The 23,643-nt window shown below is 40.2% G+C and overlaps 1 protein-coding gene across 3 annotated transcripts in view; it reads left to right on the forward strand.

Annotated features, from left to right (window-relative positions):
• Positions 1-3,400: 3,400 nt before the first annotated feature.
• LOC109032517 (protein NDNF) overlaps positions 3,401-23,643 on the forward strand; it is a 37,645-nt gene continuing 17,402 nt past the window's right edge. The window contains exons 1-5 of one of the 3 annotated variants that reach the window (XM_072297038.1): positions 3,401-3,606; positions 4,112-4,737; positions 17,717-17,884; positions 18,513-18,619; positions 20,393-20,648. In XM_072297038.1, the coding sequence (XP_072153139.1) occupies positions 4,694-4,737; positions 17,717-17,884; positions 18,513-18,619; positions 20,393-20,648 (575 nt within the window). In that variant the 5' untranslated portion in view covers positions 3,401-3,606; positions 4,112-4,693. The remainder of the gene's footprint in view (positions 3,607-4,111; positions 4,738-17,716; positions 17,885-18,512; positions 18,620-20,392; positions 20,649-23,643) is intronic. The other 2 variants (XM_072297040.1, XM_072297041.1) reach the window with 2 other exon arrangements.

Below are 23,643 nucleotides of genomic sequence, written 5' to 3' on the forward strand. Positions count from 1 at the left end.
CTTAGAACAGACTTGTCATTCAGATTTCAAATCACCATTCATCAACTATTGTTTGTTTAACTGGAAGAGGCAACTTCATCCAGTGCAGGAGGTTTTCCATGCAAGAGGGTTCAGTGCTCTCGAGTCTTTCTGCCTCCTGGGCACTCAGAACCAACCACTAGCGTAACGTTTGTGGCTTCACACAATTCTGAAGGCGCATATAACCATGCAACTAATATCTGCATGATGAAGTACACGAAAACAAGATTTCAAATAACGGCATCTACTGGATGGTGTTTGAAAAGCAAGTATTCCCTTGCAATGTTTCAAAATTTCCGCTTTTATTCAATTAATTTTTTTTACTTGAAATTTATGTACGAAATTTACACAAATTATTCTGGATTTCTGGGAGCAACAAGGAAAAATCTATGAAATTTAATGAAGGGACGGTGATTAATCGTCTTTACAGTACGTAGGGTAGGATACCCTCTAGTCATCACGCGGCTCAACCATTCGCGGATCCAGCAAATTGACAACGTTGTTTTCTCTCCAATTTAAACCTATGGAAATTTATCGATTCTTGGAGGGGCCAGGTGCTCCGAGAAGAATCGATTGTTTACCATAGATTTAAATGGAGGCAATCCGGTGTTGTCAAAGTTCTGAGCCCGCCTCTGTGCTCAACCCTTAGAGGGCGCAAAGCGCCCTCCGAGGCACGCTATGCGCACCCCTATCCGTTAATTTAAACGAGGCGGGCTCATGCAGGGTCACCTGGAATAATAATGGATATTGACCGAGGAAAACGACAGAACAAACAGAAACAATTAAAAATTGAAAATTCGGGCGGTCAGAAAGCTTGTAATAATGATCATGCAGCAGGAACTCCAGATCATCTTAAACCCGGTTCGCTTTTTTCAAGTTTCACCATCCACAATCTTTAAGCACATGCCGTGACGAGGAAATAAACCAACTTAAGAACAATCCGAAAGTAACGATGTTCCTCTTACGATGTTAAAATTTACAGAAAAACTTGAGTATCGTCGATAGATATTTTCATGAACTCGATTCGGACTTAAATCTAAACCACTTGAAAAGTCTCAGAAAAAATCCTTAACTTCACTTACAGTTAGTTTACTCGGGAGAAATTTGGCAACATTTGCACACTCGAATGGCATTCTTCCTCAACACGGCCGGCGGTGCAACACGGCCACTATGCACACTTCGATGCTTTCATAAATAAATTCAAAACCACGTAAAGTTCATTAGCACCGTACGCGAATGCGCGGTCAGTCCTGAAGAAGGCAATACGCGCCAGCGCCTCAGCATTGAAAAATAAAATCCTTCTCCCCTCATTGGGTGACGCAGCAAAGCACAAAAAACAGAGCCCTAAACATGCATAACCTCATCTTGCTGAGGAGTGCAATGCCTGATTTTTGTAAACATTCGCATTTCGCACTGCTCGCCGGCTTAATTTTTACAACTCGATGGGCGCAAGCGATAAGAGTTAGGCGACCCCTGTCTCTTGAGAGGAACGTGTTAAACTGCCTTTCTTTTTAGTCGCCGATTGGCGACAGTTCTGCATTCCGTGGTGTTGCATTGCGCTTTTTTTATGTTTTCATAAACCCATGGACCCAGGACACCCTTTTTCAAATAAAGGTGTCGTCATCAAGCTTAATAGCGAGTTAAATTTTCTTAACTAAATCATTGAGTTGAACTGAACCCAAGGCAACCATGAATTTTCTTTCTTTCCTTTTTAACTTTTCTGGTTAATTTCTACCTTTGGTGGAAATTAATGTGACCTTAATAGTCAAATTATTAAGGTCACATTAATTACTTTACTCTAAAAAAAATTAATAAATTAAAAGTAGAAAATAATGCAATATCCTTGGTTTTTCTCGAGTCTTTCGAACATTTGGTTCGTTGCGCAAAAATCTTTGCAAGAATATAATAGAAAGTGATCATAGTAATATCATTATTAGCAGACGTTCGACGACAACAAACGCTTCCTCGGTCGACTATTATATGCCGTGCCGACGACGACGTGACACGGTGACAGAGATGTTAACGCCGCGCCGTTCGTGCTTATAGCACGGCTGAAGATGCAACTATTCTACCTCGATGGATATGCGTGTTGCATACACTAAAAAGTGAAGGCGTTTTCACTTCACTGGCCCGCGCCCGCAACCCGCAACTCATCGCTCCTTAATAGAACGTAGAGATAACTTACTGGACTCGTACGAATCTCTTGAAGATTATGATTGATTATCAAAGTGAATTAGAAAAGGAAAAACAAGGAAAGGAGGAGATTAAAGAAGAGAAGGAAAAAATGAGTAGAGGATATTAAAGAAGAAAAAAGAGAAGGAATAGAGAGAGAAAATGAGGAGGATGGAGAGAGGAAAGAGGAGGAAGAATAAGAACAAGCTGTAGAAGGAAGAATAATAATACGAACAGAGGTAGAAAGAGGAAGAAGTAGATAGGAGAAGAAGAATAATAGGAACAAGAGATATAAAGCGGGGCAGGTAGAAAGATAATAGAAGAAGATTAGCAAGAATAAGAAGGAGAGGAAGAGGTACAAAAAGGAAGACGAAGAAGATTAGTAAAAAGAGTAGGGGAAAGAGGAAGAAGAAAAAGTGGCTAAAAGAAGAAGGTCAAGAAAAAGTGAAAAAAAGAAGATGAAAATTATGCGGAAGATAAGGGGAAAAGGAAGAAGAGGAGGAGAAAAATGATGAGAAATGAATTAGTCTTTGTTACTCTTAACCTTTTTTTTTTCTTTCTTTTCCCCACTTCTCCTTATATTCTTTCTCTGCGCTTCATCCCCCTTCTTCCACTATTTATCTCCTCTCTCCCTCTCGATTTCTGATACGTCCTCATCTGACATAAATTAGGAGTCCTAAGATCCGAGGGTTTGAGACCAGGGATAATGAGTCGCCAGCGCAGGATCTCTATTTTTTAGAGCAATTGAAGCGCTGGATGTAATAAGGGTATTTTTTGGTTGCGAGTTTCATCCCTTATAACTAAGTGATGCGTATGTCTGGAATTTTTTGAAACTTTTATTGAAGTTTCTACATGGTTTTACAATGCTGAAAACGAAAAATTTCAGAAAATTCACCCGATAGTTTCCTTTCCAAAATATAAACTAGCAGAGGGGATTCTGGAACACCGCAACCAAGAAATGCCCTTCTTGCACCCAACGCCTCAATTCGGCTGCGAGCAGATACTTGAGATTCGTCTGCGGTGACTGTTGAGGAAAAGGGCTGCGCGAAGCAGGAAGCCAAGGGTCTGAACTTCTGAAGTCTCGGCTCGCTCACCAGATTACTATGTCGTTTTTCCCGTCTCGAATTTGAGGATGACGGAGGGGCGGGGGCCGGGGGGGCCGAGAAAAATGACTCCAGCCTCTGACGCATGCGCAGGAGTCAGCCCGAGTATTCCGCCACGCTCTGGTCCTTCAGTCAACGCTCCCGCATCCTCCGATCCGCTCCGTCCCTGCCGAAACGGGATTTTACGCGACGCGAATTTTTCCGCAATCCACGAAAAACATCTCGCGTCCACCGACACGTTGTCCAGATGGACTTTCAATTCCAAGCAGCGATTGTTAGAGTTTTTTCTTAACGGAAAGAGAGAGAAAAAATTGTAAGTTCCTCGAATAGCGCACCCCTTGTAAAAAATGGTCAAAAAGAGATTTGAAGAATTATGGGGAGGGGGATGTAAAAACTTTTAAAAACGCAGGGGTCAGTTGACAGTTTCCGACAAATTTTACAACTTTTGGGCTCAAACAAATTGTAGAAACTCGGAAAAATTAAAAGTGCAAAATACAGCACGTAAGCATGCGTGTAAGGAAATAGTGTACGGTGAAAGTTAAAAGTTTTGATTACAGTGTACACAAATAATCTTTTTACAGGTTTTTTAGCCTAAAACAAAACCATAAAACTAAGAGTTACGTACGTAAAAAATTTGTTTGGTTTAAACTATTAACACGCACCTTCTATCCGAGTTAATGTATTTTTTTCCTTAATTTTCAGGGGCGTCCACAAATTACTTCTAGTGTTTTATCCGATAAAGCTGCCAAATACTGTCAACTAATCCATGCTTTTTCTTGCATATTTTTACGTTTTCCTCTTTTCCTCTGCTACGAGAGTGCGACCATTTTTGTCACAATATCATTACAATTTGCCAGAGTGTAACTTGTCCCCCAGCACTATTAAAAAAACTCCAGAACGTTCGTACAGTATGAAGGAATTTGCTGCTGGCATAAAAAATTCATTCAAAAACAGTGTGAAAGTTTAAATGACGGTTAGTGTTTCCAAAAGGAATCTCTTGCCTACTTCATTCTAGCATGAATCGGAGGACTAGTTAAATAGCTGATACTTTATTTTCTAGCGTCACGAGGTGGTTGAAATTGTAATCAGTGCAGAATTATTTTACTGAATTGTATCTAAATACGTTTTTACTTAAATACCGTATTGCAAAGTGATCGCCATCAAAAAGTGTTCAATTCTTCAAATATGCGACGTGACAGACAATAATTGTGCGCCAGTTCCTCGAATGGAAGAACACCAAAGTTTTGATCTTTCAAAGGATTCTGATCAGTATAGCAATATCAGTATCTTTCCAACCTATTCAAGATCGTGGAAATGAAGTTGGGACGTGAGAGTGCGGACCGAATATGCTGTAAGCGATCGAAAAGGTGACACTCAAACATGGATTTTCGGAACTTGGTATGATGGACCATGCTGCATCACACTTCCTGATCATGAGTGAAAGGTAAGTTTCAAAGCATAACTGCTTGGAGAAGTAGATTTGGAACCACTAGCATTGCAATGTTGCTAAGATTGTGCAACTTCTTTTGTCTTGGAGGAAAAACCCGATTATCCCTTAATAGTTTCTATTTTACTCGCTAAAAACTGTAAATTTAAGACAAAAATTACCATCTATATTTCATAGTTTTTCACAATTTCCGCAATTTTATTGCAAAGGATGAAGTTGCACAATCTTAGCATCATTGCAATGCTAGTTGTTCCTTTTTGCAAAATACAATCCATTTGTCTCGCTAACACTAGGGGCTGTTCATAAAATACGTGACGTTATAAATCTGATTTTTTGGATTCTCCCTTTTCTCGTAACGCAGCCATAACAAAGGTCCCTGAAAAAACTACCTAACGCTCAGTTAGACACTGAAAATTAGCATTTTGTGATTCAATTTAGTCCTCTATGGCATAGTGTTATGATTTCGTGACAACGTATTTTCGGGGTTTTTAAAAATTGCATTTTTCCTCTGTAGCGTGATTTTGCACAGTTTCATTGGTTTTTTCTTATTTTGAAAAACTGATTCCCTTAAATTTAAAATTTCGAAAAAAATGTGCACTCTCTGTTTTTTAAACTAGCTACAAAATAGATTAGTGTCCCCTAAAATCTGAGATCCAAAATTAGTTCATGCCATAGAGGATTAACATAGATGAAGTATTCCCACATCGCATTGATTCATCGTATAGAATATTTTAGAAATTGCCGCTACGCGCTCACTCTTACGTTACGTGACGCAGCCTTGGACATTCCATTCCCGCTCGGTAACGCATCCGTAATGCAGGCTCAGATTTCCTCCAACCTAGAGCGTTTTTGATGTGAACGGACCCTTAACTTTAGGTGCAATATGATTCACATTGATCTCTTGAATTGGAAACTGTGTGTCCTGGTTTGCAACGTTGCAAGTTTTCCGTCATGCTTATTTCCTGAATTAAGCATACTTGACGTAATTCCTCGAACATCTCCGTAGGTTTTTTGCCTTGCTGAAAATTTCAAGCACTGAAATTAGTGAATCGTTTACCTGCGATAAATTAAATGAGAGCATAAATTTTTAGTTTAACTGCATAGCATTTAGGGAAAAGGAACCAGCGTGATTGCAGTGATGTGAAAATGTTGCTTTTTTATAATTATTTACACATTCTCCTAATATCAAATATTTTTGGCGTTTTTCCTTTCAAATTGATAATTTTAAAGGAACATAATTCCGTAAGTTTTAATACTGTGCTTATATTGAGTATTTTTAAAATAAAAGGAGAAGTTGCACCATTTTAAAAACACTGTACTCGCGCTGGTTCCTTTGGACAGAATTCCACCGGCCGAAAAGAAAACGCCAGCGGGGGCTGTATTCGTCTCACCATCCGGAACCCTTGCCATAATTTTCGCAGAACACTCCTCCGCGTTCTGAGATTAATGACTCAATTTTGAATTTTTTTGGACTTGGATCCTTTTTCCGATGGACGGTCACTTTTTCGCGGTTTTTTCAAAGGCAAAATAAAGAGTAAAATAAGAGTAGATTTCTTTTCCACGTGGCTCAACAATTTATATCTACCGGATTCTGTATCTCATTTTATTAATCTATACGCATTCCCTATACAATACTCATCTAGAGGAAGTAGAATAATAAAGGGAAAGATAAGAACTTTGATACGGTATAATGCGTAAAATCTACTTGTTCATTTACTTATTTCACTTATCTGTGTGTCACTGGGTTACTCGCATGGACGCAATTAGATCCAACTACGTGAGTAACGCAATCACTTAGACGTAGTGGGTAGCGGGTGGTCGTGCGACATTTTCATTCCTTTTCCACACTACTCTTGCACTTCTGCACTCGCGCAGTCCTGCACTCATCTTAAAGAAACCGTTCAAATCGACTCATTGCTGAAACAATGCCAGTTCAGATAGGATGTTCAAATAGGAAGATATTTTTATTTTATTTCCTCTAATTTTACAGAATGATTTGATAGAGTTTGAAGATTTTGCGCAGAATTACCACTTGTGTGGTATTTGAAGTAGTAGTAAAAAAAAAAAAAAAAACCTTGGTATCTCTACATTATTACAAACCGCATTTTTGAGAAATTTTCCCCCCTAAATCCATAAGCAATAAAGAACAGCCGTCTTACGCGACTGAATAGACGATACATTTTTTTTCAATTGTTACGGTCAGAAGTCTCCTTGTACTTATGAGCGTTCACCACGCTACGCGTATAGTGAACCCCCTCTCCGGAGATTTTTTCGAATTTGCGGACGTAACATTGTAACATGGTATAATGTCATCATGTCATCAGCCACCAGGGACCAAGATTCGAGTGATTCTATGCATGTAGGGTCTGAACTTGACGGCCACAAATTTAAAAGGTTCGATGCGGTGATCGCTTTCCAATGTCCGAACGTTGGGACCAAATCCTCGGTTTTAAAATCGCTACAAAAAAGAGAGAGACTACTAGCATTATCAGCGACCAGAACTTTTGTTCTACCATCGCAAATACTGAGTCGAGGCCGACTCAAATGCCTAGAAATTACACATTTTGATAGGCGAGAGGCTCCTAAATATAGAGGTGATATTTATAGAATGGAGGATTTCAGCTGGTCAATGGATCCTCGTCCTCTCGCAATTGTATAATGAATGGAAAGGATCTATTGGCTAATATTTGTTTCTGTTCGACAAAGTGTCCTGGGGAGCTCCTCTTTATAGTAGGTTTTATCTCGGACGACTCGAGTCTTGGTTCCTGTGAAGTCTAGAATTTTTCGCGGAGTCTCAAATTGGACAGAGAGGTGTCTGAGTGGATTCGACATTGTCGAAGATGAAAAAATCGACAACGGAGCAAAGACCGGGAAGACTATTCTCTATTTATAAATTACTCCGACACCGCGCCGCAGCGCTTCATCGCTCCTGATGCACCAGTCCCAGAGTTGCCTCATTTTTGCGCAAATTGTAATTGCACTTTCGAAAAAAAAATTCGGTAGGAACAAAATAGTTCGGAAACGCCGGATGATCGTAGATGGGAAATGAGGCCTTGATCAACAGTGACAAATTTTTCAGTAATGACGAGTTTAAACGAGTAAAATGAGTGGAGCGAAAAATCAGATTTATTTTTAGGTTTCGACGAACACTCCCTCCAGTGTCCTACAGAATGAGTTTCGACTGGTGTGGCTCATTTTTGTAGATATAAAAGGCGAGTAGGTTAAAATTGGCTGCAGGTGCTTGACACAAAGCCATTAAACAACAGAAAAAAAGGGGAAAAAAGGCGAGCAGCTACATTATAGTTCGACAATATTTTGTAACCTAAACAGAATAGATTAACTTGAATTTCGAAAACTTGTTTTTTTAACAACGTTTGTTGATCTCCAAACTTCAAACCGGCACGACACCGGTTTGATTCCACATTTTTGAGCACTCATCCCCCAAAATGTTCGTTGAACATCCTTTCACGAACCAATTGTTGATGTTTATGTCGGCGCGACAAAACATCGAATGCGCTGTATTTGCAGGTTAAAGGTATAGGGATTTTTCCTGTCCTACCAAGCAAGCGTGTATAGCACCAAAAATCGGCCCGCTAGGCTTTGGTTCCAATAACTCACAATCAGGTTTGAGTTTCTGATTCTGTAGTCCAACATCCTTTTTCGAATCTTTTTCCATGGTATATTTAAATCTTTTAAGGTGTCTTAAGGATGACACCGCCAGGTATATTGATGATTACTGAAGGGCAACTTAAACTTCCTTAAACTAGATCTCGTGTCAAGGAAAGTCTAGATTCAGAGAGACTAGCAATAAAGAGCCCCCGCTCATTACAAGGTATGCAATTTGTGACTCACGCGTCCACACTGTGACTGATACAGCCATTGATGACAATCTATGATGAGAAAACATACACTTTTAAAGCTCTACATGAAACTCAAAGATGACTGATGCGCGATACGTTGAGTACTTCGACGGTGAAAATTGTAAAACACGTATTTCGATCCCTCCGGGTGGCTTTTGCAATGAGTGCGGGATCACTGAGATACTCAAGAAGCAAGTTTGGCTATCACTGAAAATGAAAAGAAATGAAAATATATCGTCGAACAACTTGTACTCTAATTTATTGTATATGTTTGCATTTTGCATCTATTTGGTAGTGACTATTGATAAATATTGTACTCTAAGCTTTCAAGGGTACAGCTTCAAACAAAACAAAAACAAAACAAAACAAAAAAAATCACTGATAAGTAGCATAAATTTGTCCGATACCACCTCGAAAAAGAATGTATATACAGAGTCTCCCTGGTAAAAATTGTCAGTAGAATCTGTGTTCCAAAATACCATAGACCTACGGCCGGCTGTAAGATTTCCAATAGCTTCTATAGCCGGCTACACAATTTCTCATATCCTTTTATAGCCGATGGCGATTAAGCAACTCACAGCCAGGCGATAAAGTGTATGCTAAACGTCAGTAATTACGGATGCTAAGACTTAGTGAGTTTTTGGACCACTGCTCTCTTTTTGGGCCGTAGTATCTTGATTTATTTTGCGAGGAAAGCTCCGTACTTTTGATGGATGCCTGCCATTCCTAATATATTAGAGCGCCTTCAGTTTCGTATGATACTGTGCAATACCTCTGGTGTGAAATAGTTGCTTCAAGCGCCGTGGCACGCTGCGGTGCGGCAGGCGGGCAGCCAGCGCGAAACGCGCACTGGCGCCTACAAACCTAACAGAGATACTTCACGCGTTGCGCAATGCGTGAAGTATCCCTGTTAGGTTTGTAGGCGCCAGTGCGTCGCGTCGCCGCTCCGCTTTGTGTTAGGCTCTAATATTTAATCTGGCGGCGTCAGCGTTTTTCAACTCATGATTTTGAAATGTTTGCACATCCTGTATGAATTATTCTCGTTTTAATTGATGAATAAAATATGTATTAAAGGAAAATATAACGTAGGTGGTACCGTATCGAACTTAATGATTTCCAAAGCACACGAATTTCTACACAATTTCTTGTAGCCTTTTATAATCGATGGCGAAAAAGCAACAGTCAGGCGATAAAGTGTAAAGCCCGGCTATAGGAACTATAGCCCAGCTGCATAATTTTTTATCGCTTCGTATAGCCCGGCCGTATGATTTTCTGCCGGCTATAAGAATTCCTATGGTATTTTGAAACGCAGCTCTTATCGCCAATTTTTACCAGGGCTTTTTGAAGCTTTTTCTGTACGAGCAGTCTATCAAAAAGAACTTATGAATCTGTTTGCAAGATAATTTTTATGAATGGATGGTACTGCATGACCACGTATCTCCAATTGCGACAGCGCAGACTTTCCATCATACTTCATGTTTTTGTTTGAAAACTAGTCAACGTGATATCTTGAAAGGTTCCTTGCTTTCTACTCTCTGCTAGCAGAATTTTCTGTGCGAATTTCAAGCAATGAAACATAGCAATAGAGATACGTGATTCCGCACTTTTGCCATGGAGATGCTTTTTTGCGGATCGGCCTGCCCCTGCTCCTGCCCCTCTTCCCTATATTTGAACCAAACGTAATTTTTCCCGAAATTTCGATCACATTGAGAACCATCCAAAAGTGATTCAGTTGGACCCAAATTTTTCATAAATTAGGGAAAGTCCATAAAGTCCGTAACGTTTAAAAGGGGAGGTGGGTCGAGGAGAGCCTCGAGTTGTGTTTTCACTTAGAGACCTACGTCCTAAAAGCATCACATGGGGGAGGGGAGGAGGTCGAAAATTCCAAAAAAGTGCGTCACGTAATTTACGGACGGTCCCTTATTCTTTTTACGGATAGAACCGATTGTAAACTAGTGCAACTCGATTTTCAAAAATTACCGAATAAGCCATACCTTATATTTGCTTACCAGGTGACCAAAAAGAAGAAACAATAGGAGGAGTTCTGCACATTCACACTAAAACCAGGCTAGTTGGACGTCTATACCAGTGGCGAGGCGTGAATGACCGATTATTATCGATACTTCCCCATTTGAAGCTATGGTAAAGAATCGATTATTAAGGTGTTCGTCGCGAACACCCTGTCTATCAATCCTTTTCCATGGGTTTAAATGGCAGATCCATCGATGCATCGCAAAGCACGCCACGCCACTGATCTACACCCATGCGTAAAGCCGCCTACTCCCAGGGAGCAGAGCCGCCCTATCTCCCTGACAAGTTAACACCCTCCCACCCTCTCTCGGAGGCAATACTCTGGTTCTTAGAACTGAACACTCCTCACCCTCCCCTCCGCCCCACGCTCAGATTCCTGGACCATATTCTCTGAATTTAATTACTCATCCTGACTGTACCTGAGAGTGAGAATGTTTTAATGATCTCCTCTACGTTTTCGTTGAGCATTGCTCGGAGGATCCAAGCATTGAATAAATCAATAGCGTCCGCAAACCCCGTGCTAATATTTTTCTAATGTAAATGGAATGCGTTTTCCTCTCGGCCTACCAAAAATTCTAAATGATTGAGTTTTAACGCTCGGGCCAGGATTCCGCTTCTCGCGTGCATTGCGTGGATAGGTATTCTGAGGTCTGACGCACTGAGGAAAAACGCCGTATGAGCCTTCCGACGTTGGCACATTTTCTCCAATAAAAAGCGAATTTACTGAGAAAATTTTGAATATTTTTCTTGAAATTTTTTACGCGATTTTGTTCGCAATGGACCACTAGACAATGTACGAATTCAAGCGATCTGATACATGTTTCTAAACCAGAATTTCACGTATAACACGATTCACACGACGAAAATTTTTGAAACCAATTCCTAACGAAGATATTAACGTTTTTATTGCACACTGGTCACGAGGAATTTGAACTGCCCGCTCACAAGAAACTCAAAGCTCTACTTGAGTCAAATCGCCCACTACGACGGTTTCAGCAAGCTTCTTAATCGAGCAATGTTCATCTCCCACCATGTGTTATTCAAACTATTAGCAATTTGCTACAGCTGAGCCAAAGCGTCAAGATTGAGGTTGCCAGATTTTTTTATCGCAGAGACTGTCATGATAACGTTTAGCGCGCGATGTGAATCACGTACAGCATTGAGTTTTCATGAGCGGGTGGTTTGAATTCACACATCAAGAATCATTAAATATCTTCGTAAGGAGTTGATTTCGGTACTTTTCGTTGTGTGCATCGTGTTTAACGTAAAATTTTGGTTGAGAAACATGTATCAGAATGCTGAAATCCGTACCTTATCTAGTGGTCCATTGAGTCCATTATATCTGAAAATTACCCCAAAAAAAATGTGTGTACATTTCTTAATAAATAAATATTTTATCGGGGTGATTTGGCAACGTCTGAAGGCTCATACGGTATTCTTCCTTAGCACGGCAGGATTAGTCTCCGGTGTGATCAGGGAATCAATATTTGCATGGAATTTTAATTCATTCCCGTTGATCTTGGAATGCCTTTTAGATAGTGATTGTCTTCAGGTCTAATGCACGACTAAAAATTCTCATCTCTCGATTCAGTTTACCAAGTTATACAATGCTGATGCTATTGAAGATAGGTAGAGAGGCTTTGAATGCCTTATTAACTTGTGAAGCACTGAGTCACCATAAATTAAATGGATAGAAATTCATTCACAGAAATTACAAGTAAAAACCGGATGGAAGAGTTTCTCAAACTTGAATTGTATCTTCGCGCTGCACGGAGAGAATGAAAGTCATGATCTCTTGACGCCTCTTGATAAGTTTTTGAACTATGTTGCGTTCGGACGCGTCAGAGAATCGAATTAAATTAATCGATTACTCTTATTTAAGCAGGTGTAGGTCAGGATTTATGCTGAATTTAAAAATCAAAAATTACACGTAGTGAAAATTTTCAATGATCATTTAGCTTTCGGGATGATTTTATCCGGATTTATTAATATAAATCCTAATTTTCAATAAAGTATCAGCACTCATGGGCTTTGAGATGAAAGCACAGGATCTGGGCTGATTTTGAGATATTATTTGACCCGGTCACCAGGAAGTTTTTCGTTTTCAATTAATCGGCAGCAAAGTATCTATTATTATATAAATTATTCTTTAAATCCTGTTTAAGATAAAATAACAGCACTCATGTTCTTTGAGCTGAGATTTCTAAAGGCTCTTTGCTGTTTGTTAAAAAAGATTCGACCTGGGACACAGGAAGTTTTTTATTTTCAATTGATCGGTAGAAAATCATCTAATAGTAAACGCAGTTCATCGGAAGTTTGATAAGCGGTTAAAAATCGGAAGATATTTGATTGATCGGTTAAATAACCACTAATCGATAAATTCTATAGGGAGCGTTAATAAATTATACGTACTATGCACTTTTTCGACATTTTTACCTCCTCCCGCCTTAGAACTCTTTTGTGTCTTGGGTCCTCATCCTTTGACACGCAAAAACAAAACGGTGTAATGTCCTCCTCGCCCCCCCCCTCTCCCACAGAGCGTCCCGCAATTTATGAACGCTCCCATATCGGAGGTCCATAGTTTTCGATGTCCGGCACGTGTTCCCCATGTTACCTTTCTGGCGGTTACCGAGGAGCAAATTAGGGATCGTGATGTATGGCATTGCGCCAACGTTGCAATCCGCGGCGATGTCTTTTCTGCCGCGCTAGGGAAAAACGCCGTATGAACATTCGAGAGTTGCCAGATTTCCCCGAATAAAAGATGTATTTTTGAGGAAAGTTATGCATATTTTTCCACGAAACTGTAGATTAAAGCGTGAACAAAATTGATTGAAAATTTTGAGGAAAAATATCCACAACTTTCTCAGTGAATTCGGTTTTTCTAGTAGGAAATATGGCAACGTCTGAAAGCTCTTACGGCGTTCTTCCTTAACACGGCAGTTTTAACGTGTGATCATGCGCACTTTCCCACCCGACGCAAAGGATCCGTCACCTTTTTACTTGCTTTTTACAGGCGTGAAAAGAAAGTTGTTACTTGAGATAAATGGTTAAAACTAACAATTTGCGCACCTTTAAATGCCTGAAATTCACTCTTCACTTCACAATCTGCGGAGAAAAGTGCATCTTAAGCTTCCCACCGCAAATAGTACATGCGTACAGAATGCCTTGTGAAAATTTGAAGCCATGCTGTTGATTTGGTCTTTTTTTAAAAAATCAAATATAAACGAAGATATTGAAACGCAGTGCACCGAGTTATGCATTTTTGCAGTTTTATCGTCGATTTGTTGCTTAGTGGTTGATTCATACCCTGTCTAGGAGCCTATTGGTAGAGACTTAATGTGATACAGATGCATGAGTCACCCAGGTTTCACAACCCCACGCGAAGCTAGAGGCAGATCCAGGAGGTTGCAACACTGACTTTTCTCTGTTTAAATCGTTGTTGAATATTCCAGTCTTGTCGGAGCACCCTGTGAATAGATTCATTTTGGAAAATTTGCAGGTGTTTGCAGGAAATTTTGTAAATTACATATTTAAAATGAAACTGCTAAGAAAATTGAGCCCGAGAATATCCTTGGTTTCTGAATTGAACATTTATTGAAGGTAATATGACAAAATAATCTAATCTGCTAAAATACATGTGTTTAAATGGAGAATGTCGTCACAAGGCGGCACATTTTCTCTCTTTTAAAGCTATTTTCCTCCAATTTTTCATTTAAAAAAAAAAAAAAATTATGAAAAACACTGCGAACTTAGCTCCTTAAGCACTCCCAGATGAAGCAATAAAATACTTGTGTGCAAATTCTCTACGTTTCTCAAATGAAAACGAGCAACGAAACTACTTCCACTCAATAAACTTAATTTGAACGAGAAGTTGTCGGATTAATGGTATTTGAATGCATCCCTGATCGTCCCTTCCACCCCAGTAACGCACCCGTAACTTACGTTCAAGCCCCTCTCCCTTTCAAAGCTTAAACTATATTATGAATGGCCTCTCACGATTTAGGAATAGAATTTTTCGATACATATTTTAATGGTTCTGCGTGAAATTTTGATGAGGAAACAATTTTAAGTGAAGTTCAACGCTCACCCTGACACGTAGTTCATGAGAAGGATTTTTCGGGAAGTTGGGCAACACGGGAATCGGGATTGCTTTGTTGCGGGGCGGCCAGGCGCACGTCACCTGCTCGCGCATCGGCGCGGCGGTGGGATTCGCGAACGTGGCATCGACCCCTAGTGGCGTGCTTTGCGATACATCGATTGTTCTGCCATTTAAATGTACGGAAAAGGATCGATAGACTGGATGTCTCCAACGAACACCATAACAATCGATTCTTAACCATAGCTTCAAATGGGGAAGTATCGAAAATTGACCATTCATGCCTCGCGACTGATTACAAGAAAGGCCAAAAGCGATGCATCCGACCCAGGGGTTAGGGGAACAACGAGGAATCGAACAAGGCAGAATTTCGGCAGAGAACGGATCAGAAACACCATGTTGTCGTATTTCAGATAAAATAACGTAATTTATTTTCATGCTCGCAAAATTTCCTCTCGTTTTTAATATTTTTAATGATAGACTGTTGAAAGTTCTCACTGAAACTGCAATTGATTTGTTCCTCTAGTTAAACGCAAAAAGCAGCAAAACTCTGGACAGAAATCAAACGCAGTCATAATCCTGGAAAAAATTAACTTGGTCAATTCTGCAACCTCGGAGTGGAATTACGTTCATCCATTTGGGAGACGACGATTTCGTCTGTTTGTTCCCAAAAAATCTGGTTTGTCAAACCTGAATGAAAGCTGAACAGTAGTGTATTCAGAAATGTTTCATATGGGCAAAGGGGGTCTCCTGTCAAAAATTTTTCATAAAGGAACGGTTTACAGACCGATAAGTTCTAAACATCACGAAAAATGGCATTTTTGGAGGGAAACGTACCGATCAAAGGATGGGAGGGGGGGTGTCCATACTACCTAGACTTCCATTAGCCACACAGCGGAATGATTTAAAATAAAATTACAAAAAACAACGAGATGTTTTCGTTCATTCTGTTTTCTTTTTTTTAACCCAAAATTAATTTTACGCGAATCAAGTTTCAGAACCGCTGCATCGTTTAAACATCATCCGAGTTTCTGAATCGTTGCAATTGAAATACATATTACCCCCATACGCATATACATACACATATATACCATTTATTTTTGTTAAAAACCGGTCAGGGACCGTGAGAAGAAATGACGCGTGGTCCTAGTTTTGCGGCGACTTTAGCGTCGCGCAAGTCATGGAAAGGAGTGCGGCCGAGTGTCGAGTCATCTTCACAGTGTGATGCGCCTTCAATCCAGCTAGCGGCAATGTGCCTAATCCGTAGTCGATTAGTTATCACAAATAACTCTCGCATCGCGTTCGGTGTAATGCGAGAAGTATTCATGCAGTCTTGTGGGCGCTAATATGCGTTTGATGCCAACCGCACTGTTTAGCGGAATGCGCGAAGTATTCCTGCAGTCTTGCAGGCGCTGATATGAGTTTGACGCTGGTTTGACGCCGACCGCACCTTGTTTGGCGCGATGATTTGAACTCGCGTTAGGATGATTGCGGCTCCAAAGGCCCATGTTGTGCTTCGACGCCGTATGAGCATTCCAACGTTGCCTCGTTTCTCCCGATAATTTTTTTTTTTTTTTTTTTTTGAGAAAGGTTAAGAAAGTTCTCTATGTTCGCTTTTCTAGATTGGATGGACCATTAAATAAGGTACAAATTTAAGCACTCGGATACATGATTCTTTACCATAATTTCACTTCCTCGTAGAACACGATTCGCGTAACGAAAACTACTGAAATCAACTCCTGACTAAGATATTCACGTTTTAATTTTACATTGGTTACGGGAAATTTTAGTTGCCCGGTCACAAGAGACACAATATACTCGTAGCCATTAAAAAAATCATAATTTTATCCCTCTGAATTTTGCGATTGTTCTCGTCGCAAATGATTCTTCAGACTCATGCGCAGGGGCTATGATATGAAGGTAAAGTCCTAAATAATCTGGAAGGAACAAATCTCTTACGATGAAGATCGACAGCAACTGAACTATAGGTTCATGACGAATCGATCATGTAGGTCTGCCCGCAAGAACCTCAATTGAAATATTATATGGTAAAATATGCCACACAGCGAATCTCCATAATTACACTCCTTAAAGTGTCGCACAGTGGATCGAGTCGATGGGAAAGGTCGAACAAAATTTGGAAACTTCTAACGCTTACGACTCCGTTTATACAGAACTTCGAGGTTCAAAAATTTTCTTATAAAAGTACCCCTTGAAATTTAAAATGTGACGAAATAAACAACAAAATTTGCAGTTTAAGTAAGGAATTTCATGTCCGACCTCTCTGACTGACTCGATCCACCGCCACCGTACGTCGATTCAAAATGTGCCGTGCTAAGGAAAAATGCCGCATGTGCATTTGAACGTTGCCAGACTATCTTTGATGAAATACACGTATTAATTGAACTTGCGAAAGTTTTTCTTTGAAATGCTTGAAGAATTTGATTGACACTACATTCCCCTGGATATAAAACTTTCTCGAATACATATTCACAACTTTCTTCAAAGGTGAGAATCTATTGAGAATACATTTAGCAACACTGAATATTCACACGGCGCGCCGCGCGGCGGCGCGGCGTTCCTCCATAGCACGGAAGAAATGTAAACAGTATGTAATTTCACTACTCTCTTATACTTCTCCTCTGAGGGTGCAAAATATTGTTTCGCGATCGTTTTGGTTTCACTGGTTGAAAAATGCGATCGAAATCCGAAGTTATCAAAAAAGAGAGCATTCATTTCAAAGATGAATAAGATTTGCGGAGGTAACATTCAAGAAGCAGAATTCACATTCATGGCGTTCTGATAGGTAGTTGCTGAAATGTGAAATACTGAAAAATTGAAAAAAACTAAAGAGGTAAGAGATTCAGGGAAACATAAGAAGCATTTTAGGTGGAAAATAAGACAAGAAAATGAACCTTTGGCTAGGCTATTGTACTCCCCCACCTCTTCCTAATATTCATAACATCTTACTATTTTACTCTTCTTACAGACTGCTCACAATTTCGTCATACCTGACGTACTGTTTGCTCATTTGGATGACAAGATTCGTTGTAATCAAATCCAATGGACTTTCTAATTCCATACTTTATAAAATGAAGAATGCTGACGAGTGTACCGAGACGTGTTCCATTCTCCTCACACTAGGTGAAACTAAAAGGTAAGATAAATTTTATTTCATGTAAGAGCAGTGGCATGACAGGTACTTCCGCAGACTCTGCTGCAAGGGCGGATCTAGCAATTTGGCAACACTGGTTTTCTTCCATTGGTCCAGTCAATTGGGGATTTTATTATGCAATACAGTAGTAGCATTTCCCATGTATTCCTGCGTATTTTTTCGCGTAAAATCTGCATACGCGATTTCCACCAAAATTTTGTGCCACTATGTCCCAAAAATATAAAATAAAAAACTCAAATTTTGCCCCCAAAATGTACCGCAGATATACCCAAATTATGTTAAATACATCGATTATTTGGACTGCATTTTGCAATTTGGAACTATAAATTCTGGCTCATCTGGAAAAACACATATGTGCATAGAGAAACTAATGGCACATACGTTGATTTTAAACCGGGTCAGAATTTATAGTTCCAAATTGCAAAGCAGTCCATTTGAGGTCTCAATGGTACGTCAAATCATGGAATTTCAAGCGCAGTTTTTATGACGCAATAAGAAATCATAGAAAAATTGAAAATGGCATGTTTTTGATGTAATACATTCAATCAATCAACTGTAATTTTCCCAAGATTTTTCTAAAAGTACTTTGAAATTTTGTTCTTTTCTTCAGTTTATGGAAGCTTAAACCCCTCCCGGCTAAGAACTTGACATTCATCGTTGCTCCTTGCTCATCTAAAGTCTCATGGTCGGTCCGATGGTATCTTCCACAAGAAAACAGTAAGTCCCTAAAAACTATAAAATATTGTATTTAGAATACTCTTTCAAATGAAGCTTTCCCACACGAAGAATCATGGTTGCACATTTAGTTCATTTTAGAAAATGAAAAAACATTTTAAAAATTGTGCTTCTTTAAAATTGTATTCATTCTTGATTTTTTCGAATTTAGTCCCAATCAAAACATATATTTTTACCAATAAAACACAGATGGAATGGAAATAATTCCGTCAATTTTCTCAAGGTTTTCAAGATAAACATGGAGTTTATGTGGAATACATTCTCTTACACCTTGCAACGAGGTATTTCCACGTTATCTGCTCATTTCATCGCATCCGATGGTCAGATAGACAGCAGAGGACAGTTGATCTTCACCAAGATGACCACTTCGATTTGCACTGTCAGAGATATTCGATTTCTTGAAACTCAATACGGTTTCGTTCCGTAAGTGAGGCAGTTTATGTAACATCGCCCTTTCATCACTGCCCATTCATTCTCCTCTTTTTTTAGATTATTTTTCATTAGACGGGTTGCGGTCAGTCCCTGCAGCGATGAGACAAAAACGGGGTAAATTATACGCGGCGGAGTGGCTGGGAATGCATTTTCAACGGAGAACAATGACGAAAAGTGAGCCCTCGGAATGACAAACTGCCCCGGGAGTCCAGAAAAACGGAAGGGAACAAGGGGAGCTTAATTATATGCACGAAGACGCTGAGACAATATCTTATGGCAGCTGGAATAAATTATGGTTTCCAGGCAGCATTTTTCCTAACCGCGTCTTCGGTCTCCTGTCTGGAGAGTCCTTAGATTTAGGGAGTCAGTATTAGATGTAAAGAGTAACCGAAATAATAATAGATTCTATCAGCTAGCTCTGTCCGCGCGCGGGGTGACTAAAAACACTTTTTCTTTTTCTTTTTTCTTTTTTTTTATTTATTTATTTTTATTTTGCCGTGTACCTACTGAGAGACAAAATTAGGTTATACATACCGTGAAGCACTGAATGATTTGGGAATATGCGGTGCGGTCCGCCCAACCGAACATTGATAACGATCAATTCGGTGCTCAGTCACCGAATGTATTGGCTCTCGGTAAATAAACCATTCTGCACTAAAGTCTCGAAGTTATGTATTTCTGGTATTTTGGTACGAAGGGTTAATTTCAATAATATTCCATCATGCAAACCGAACTTCATTGTTCCATTCAGGCGAACTAATGGAGAAGAGGTTGGACTAAAACTCATAGAAAATGGGTGCCTCTTAGGATATTTAACGCTGAAATCTTCACATCGAATTTTAAATCTTCAAGTCCTAGAGGTGGTGAGGGGGGGGGGGATAAGGATACGCCCATAGGCACACGTATTGTTTTCCCTCAGCAAGGGAACATTGGACCGCAGTAGCGATTCTTGCAAGTTGGCAACACTATTTTACCTCCATTTACATCCATTGAAAATATCGATTTTAGGTGCATGAATCGATTGTTTTATATACATTTACATGGAGCATTAGCGGATCCAGCAAATTGGCAACATTGTTTTTTCTCCGTTTAAACCAATGGAAATGTATCGATTTCCGGGGGGGGGGGGGCAGATGGCCCGACAAGAATCGATTATTTAACATAGGTTTAAATGGAAGGAATCCGGTGTTGCCAAATTGCTGGATCCGCCTATGAAATGGAGGAAAAACAGTTTTTCCAAATTTAAGAATCGTCACTGCACTGGGCGCGCTCCCGTGTCTTGTAAAATGACTAAATGCTGACTGAAATGGAAATTATTTTCAGCGACGATCGATAGCGTCCTGAAGGAGGGGAATGGACAGGTGATAGTGGAGGAAACAAGCGACTCCCTGATGTACGTGACTGTGACCAGGAGGGGTTTCTACGTGCTGGCCCTGAGGGCGGTTAAGGCCGACACCCGCGTCTTCCTCCGAAGCGTCGAGGATGACGACCTGCCACCCTTCCTCCAGGTCAACCAATCCAGTCACATCACCATCGAGAATCGACGCAAAGGCACGCTCACTTTCCACTGGAGTCCCAGGTGAGTGCATTCTAAGTGCATAAATAAATTGATTTAGTGACTACGTCATTCCACCGAAAAAAATAATATGCTGTTTTAGCATCTAGGATGTTAAAAATGTGTCTGGTGATCCCAATATGCTGCCTCTACTGCCCCCGCAGTTGAATTTGCATTCACAGGATGTAAAACTAACTGCGGGGGCAGTAAAGGCAGCATCTTGGGATCACCAGACACATTTTTGACATCCTAGATGCTAAAACAGCATATTATTTTTTTCGGTGTCGATACAATATCGAACTCTTGGTTCAAACCAAAAAAAAAAACCATAACCTCATGTACCAATTCTTCATGAGTTAATTGTGTTAATTTATTAAATTTTAGTTATTGACCGGTCATAAATCTATTAAAGACTCGTTATTTACGAAAAATTTTGATTGTAAGAAACACTTGGACGCATTTTACTATCATGGTCTAAAGGGCGCGAATCAGGAACAGGGTTCTGTCAAATCCAGAAATTATCAAGTGATCAATCAATCGTTCTAAAAAAACTGAAGATCCGCTTGAAGCGTATTTTCGTTGATGATCGGTCCAGCCAAAATGCCGCGATAATGGCGGCGAGATCATAATCGGGCTGGTATAAACATTTGAGGTTAGAGTTTCGAAATTGATGCTGGTCGGATGCCATCGTCTTCATCAGGTCATTTCTAAACCCTACTTTTTGAAGGATTACATTTTGGCTCTGACGCTTGCAAGAAGTCCACCTTCTATCCGTGTGATGAGTCCCGATGTTCCCTGGTAAAAATTGGCGATAAGAGCTGCGTTTCAAAATACCATAGGAATTCCAATAGCTGGCTAAAGAAGGCTACAGAAAATCATATAGCTGGCTGTAGAATGCGGAGAAAATCATACGGCCGGGCTATACGAAGCAATAAAAAATTATGCAGCCGGGCTATAGTTCCTATCGCCGGGCTTTACACTTTATCGCCTGGCTGTTGCTTTTTCGCCATCGGCTATAAAAGGCTATAAGAAATTCGTGTGCTTTGGAAATCATTAAGTTTGATACGGAACCACCTTAATATTTACAAAACACACATTATAGTTTCCTTTAATACATATTTTTTTCATCAATTAAAATGAGAATAAACCATACAGGATGTGCAAATATTTCAAAATCATGAGTTGAATAACGCTGACTCCGCCAGATTAAATATTGAGCCCAACACAAAGCGGAGCGGCGACGCACTGGCGCCTACAAACCTAACAGGGATACTTCACGCATTGCGCAACGCGTGAAGTATCCCTGTTAGGTTTGTAGGCGCCAATACGTGTTTCGCGCTGGCTGCCCGCCTGCACGGCGCTTGAAGCAACTATTTCACACCAGAGGTATTGCACAGTGTCATACGAAACTGAAGGCGCTCTAATATATTAGTAATGGCAGGCATCTATCAAAAGTACAGAGCTTTCCTCGCAAAATAAATCAAGATACTACGGCCCAAAAAGAGAACAGTATTCCAAAAACTCACTAAGTCCTAGCATCCGTAATTAGTAACGTTTAGCATACATTTTATCGCCTGACTGTGAGTTGCTTAATAGCCATCGGCTATAAAAGGCTATAAGAAATTGTGTAGCCGGCTATAGAAGCTATTGGAAATCTTACAGCCGGCTGTAGGTCTATGGTATTTTGGAACACAGATTCTACTGCCAATTTTTACCAGGGTTGTTCCGAAAAATTATGATCGCGTCAAAACAAAATATACGAAACCGCATGATCCACCCATTTTCGATCATCAACAAAAATATCGATCGATCATCAACAAAAATACGCTTCTAGACACGATACTGCCGTGCAAAGGAAAAATGCCGTAAGGACTCACAGGCGTTGCCAAATTACCTTCGATAAAATACGAATTTTGGGAAAAGTTGTCAATCTTTTTCTTCTCAATGTTTAAGACAGTTTTTCTCGAAGCAGGAGAGGCGTCATGAAGTCAGACAAAATTCGTCACGTAATATTTTATGACTGTCACTAATGCTATGTTTCTCAGCGTAACGGAACACGGTACAAGAGACGGGTTCTCTCGTTGTAATGAATCCAAGTTTTCTGAGCGCGAGAGGCGAAATGTAAGTCGACTCCAAACGGGTGATCTTTTTGGCACCAGTGGAAAACCTGGATCCGTAATCTCAGCGCAAAATTTTCGCGAATCAAGTGCAACGTCACCGCGTTCCTGAAGCGGAATTCACGAAAAACATGCCATCATTATTTATTTGATCTTGAAGGCCAGGGTCGAACTACGGACCCGCTATACGCTCAGCTGATTCAGCAATCCTCTCCGCTCAGCGTGAGAAACTTCCTAGAAAGTGGTCCAAAGACGTCCAAGATGATCAAACTGCATATGTAGACAGGAAAATCGTTTAGAATTACCTGTGCCTGGAGACAAAAATATTTGAGAGACCCCGCGTTGGCTAACTCCTGTGCGGCAAAATTTAAGTCGGACCACAATTTTTACAATACGTTACGCAGCTTCAGCCCCTATTTTTAACAACTGGCGGAAGGGCGCTCCCGATTGGCTAATGGTTTTCACTAACTACAATGGTGGGTTTGGGGAAAGATGTTAAATGTCACAAAAAAATAGCGATCACCCTAGCCCCTATACGATCTTTGAGGCAAAGTGCGCGATGGAAGTTCCGCACTCCCCAAGTAGCACGGATTGCAATAATTTTCAACCACATGGTGAAATTGTTGCTACTACATCCGAATGTTGTGTGTGTGAGGGAGGGTGAAGGTGTGTGTGCGTGGTTGTTGCCTATCTACTGATCGAAGGCGCACGGCTTGTAGAAATTTATTGCAATGAAATTGCAATTTTTCATTATTCTGCATAGGTAATGTCCATCTTTCTGACACATGGAACTCGCTTTGTTGATTGCTTAGAATCGGCATTCGTTGACCGAGTGATGTAAGAAGATTGCAATTTCTAGGTAAAAAATTTCAATTTAAATGCATTAAATCGCACCTTTATTT

The sequence above is a fragment of the Bemisia tabaci genome, chromosome 2 (genome assembly GCF_918797505.1).
Source record: "Bemisia tabaci chromosome 2, PGI_BMITA_v3".
Taxonomy (NCBI): Eukaryota; Metazoa; Arthropoda; class Insecta; order Hemiptera; family Aleyrodidae; genus Bemisia; species Bemisia tabaci.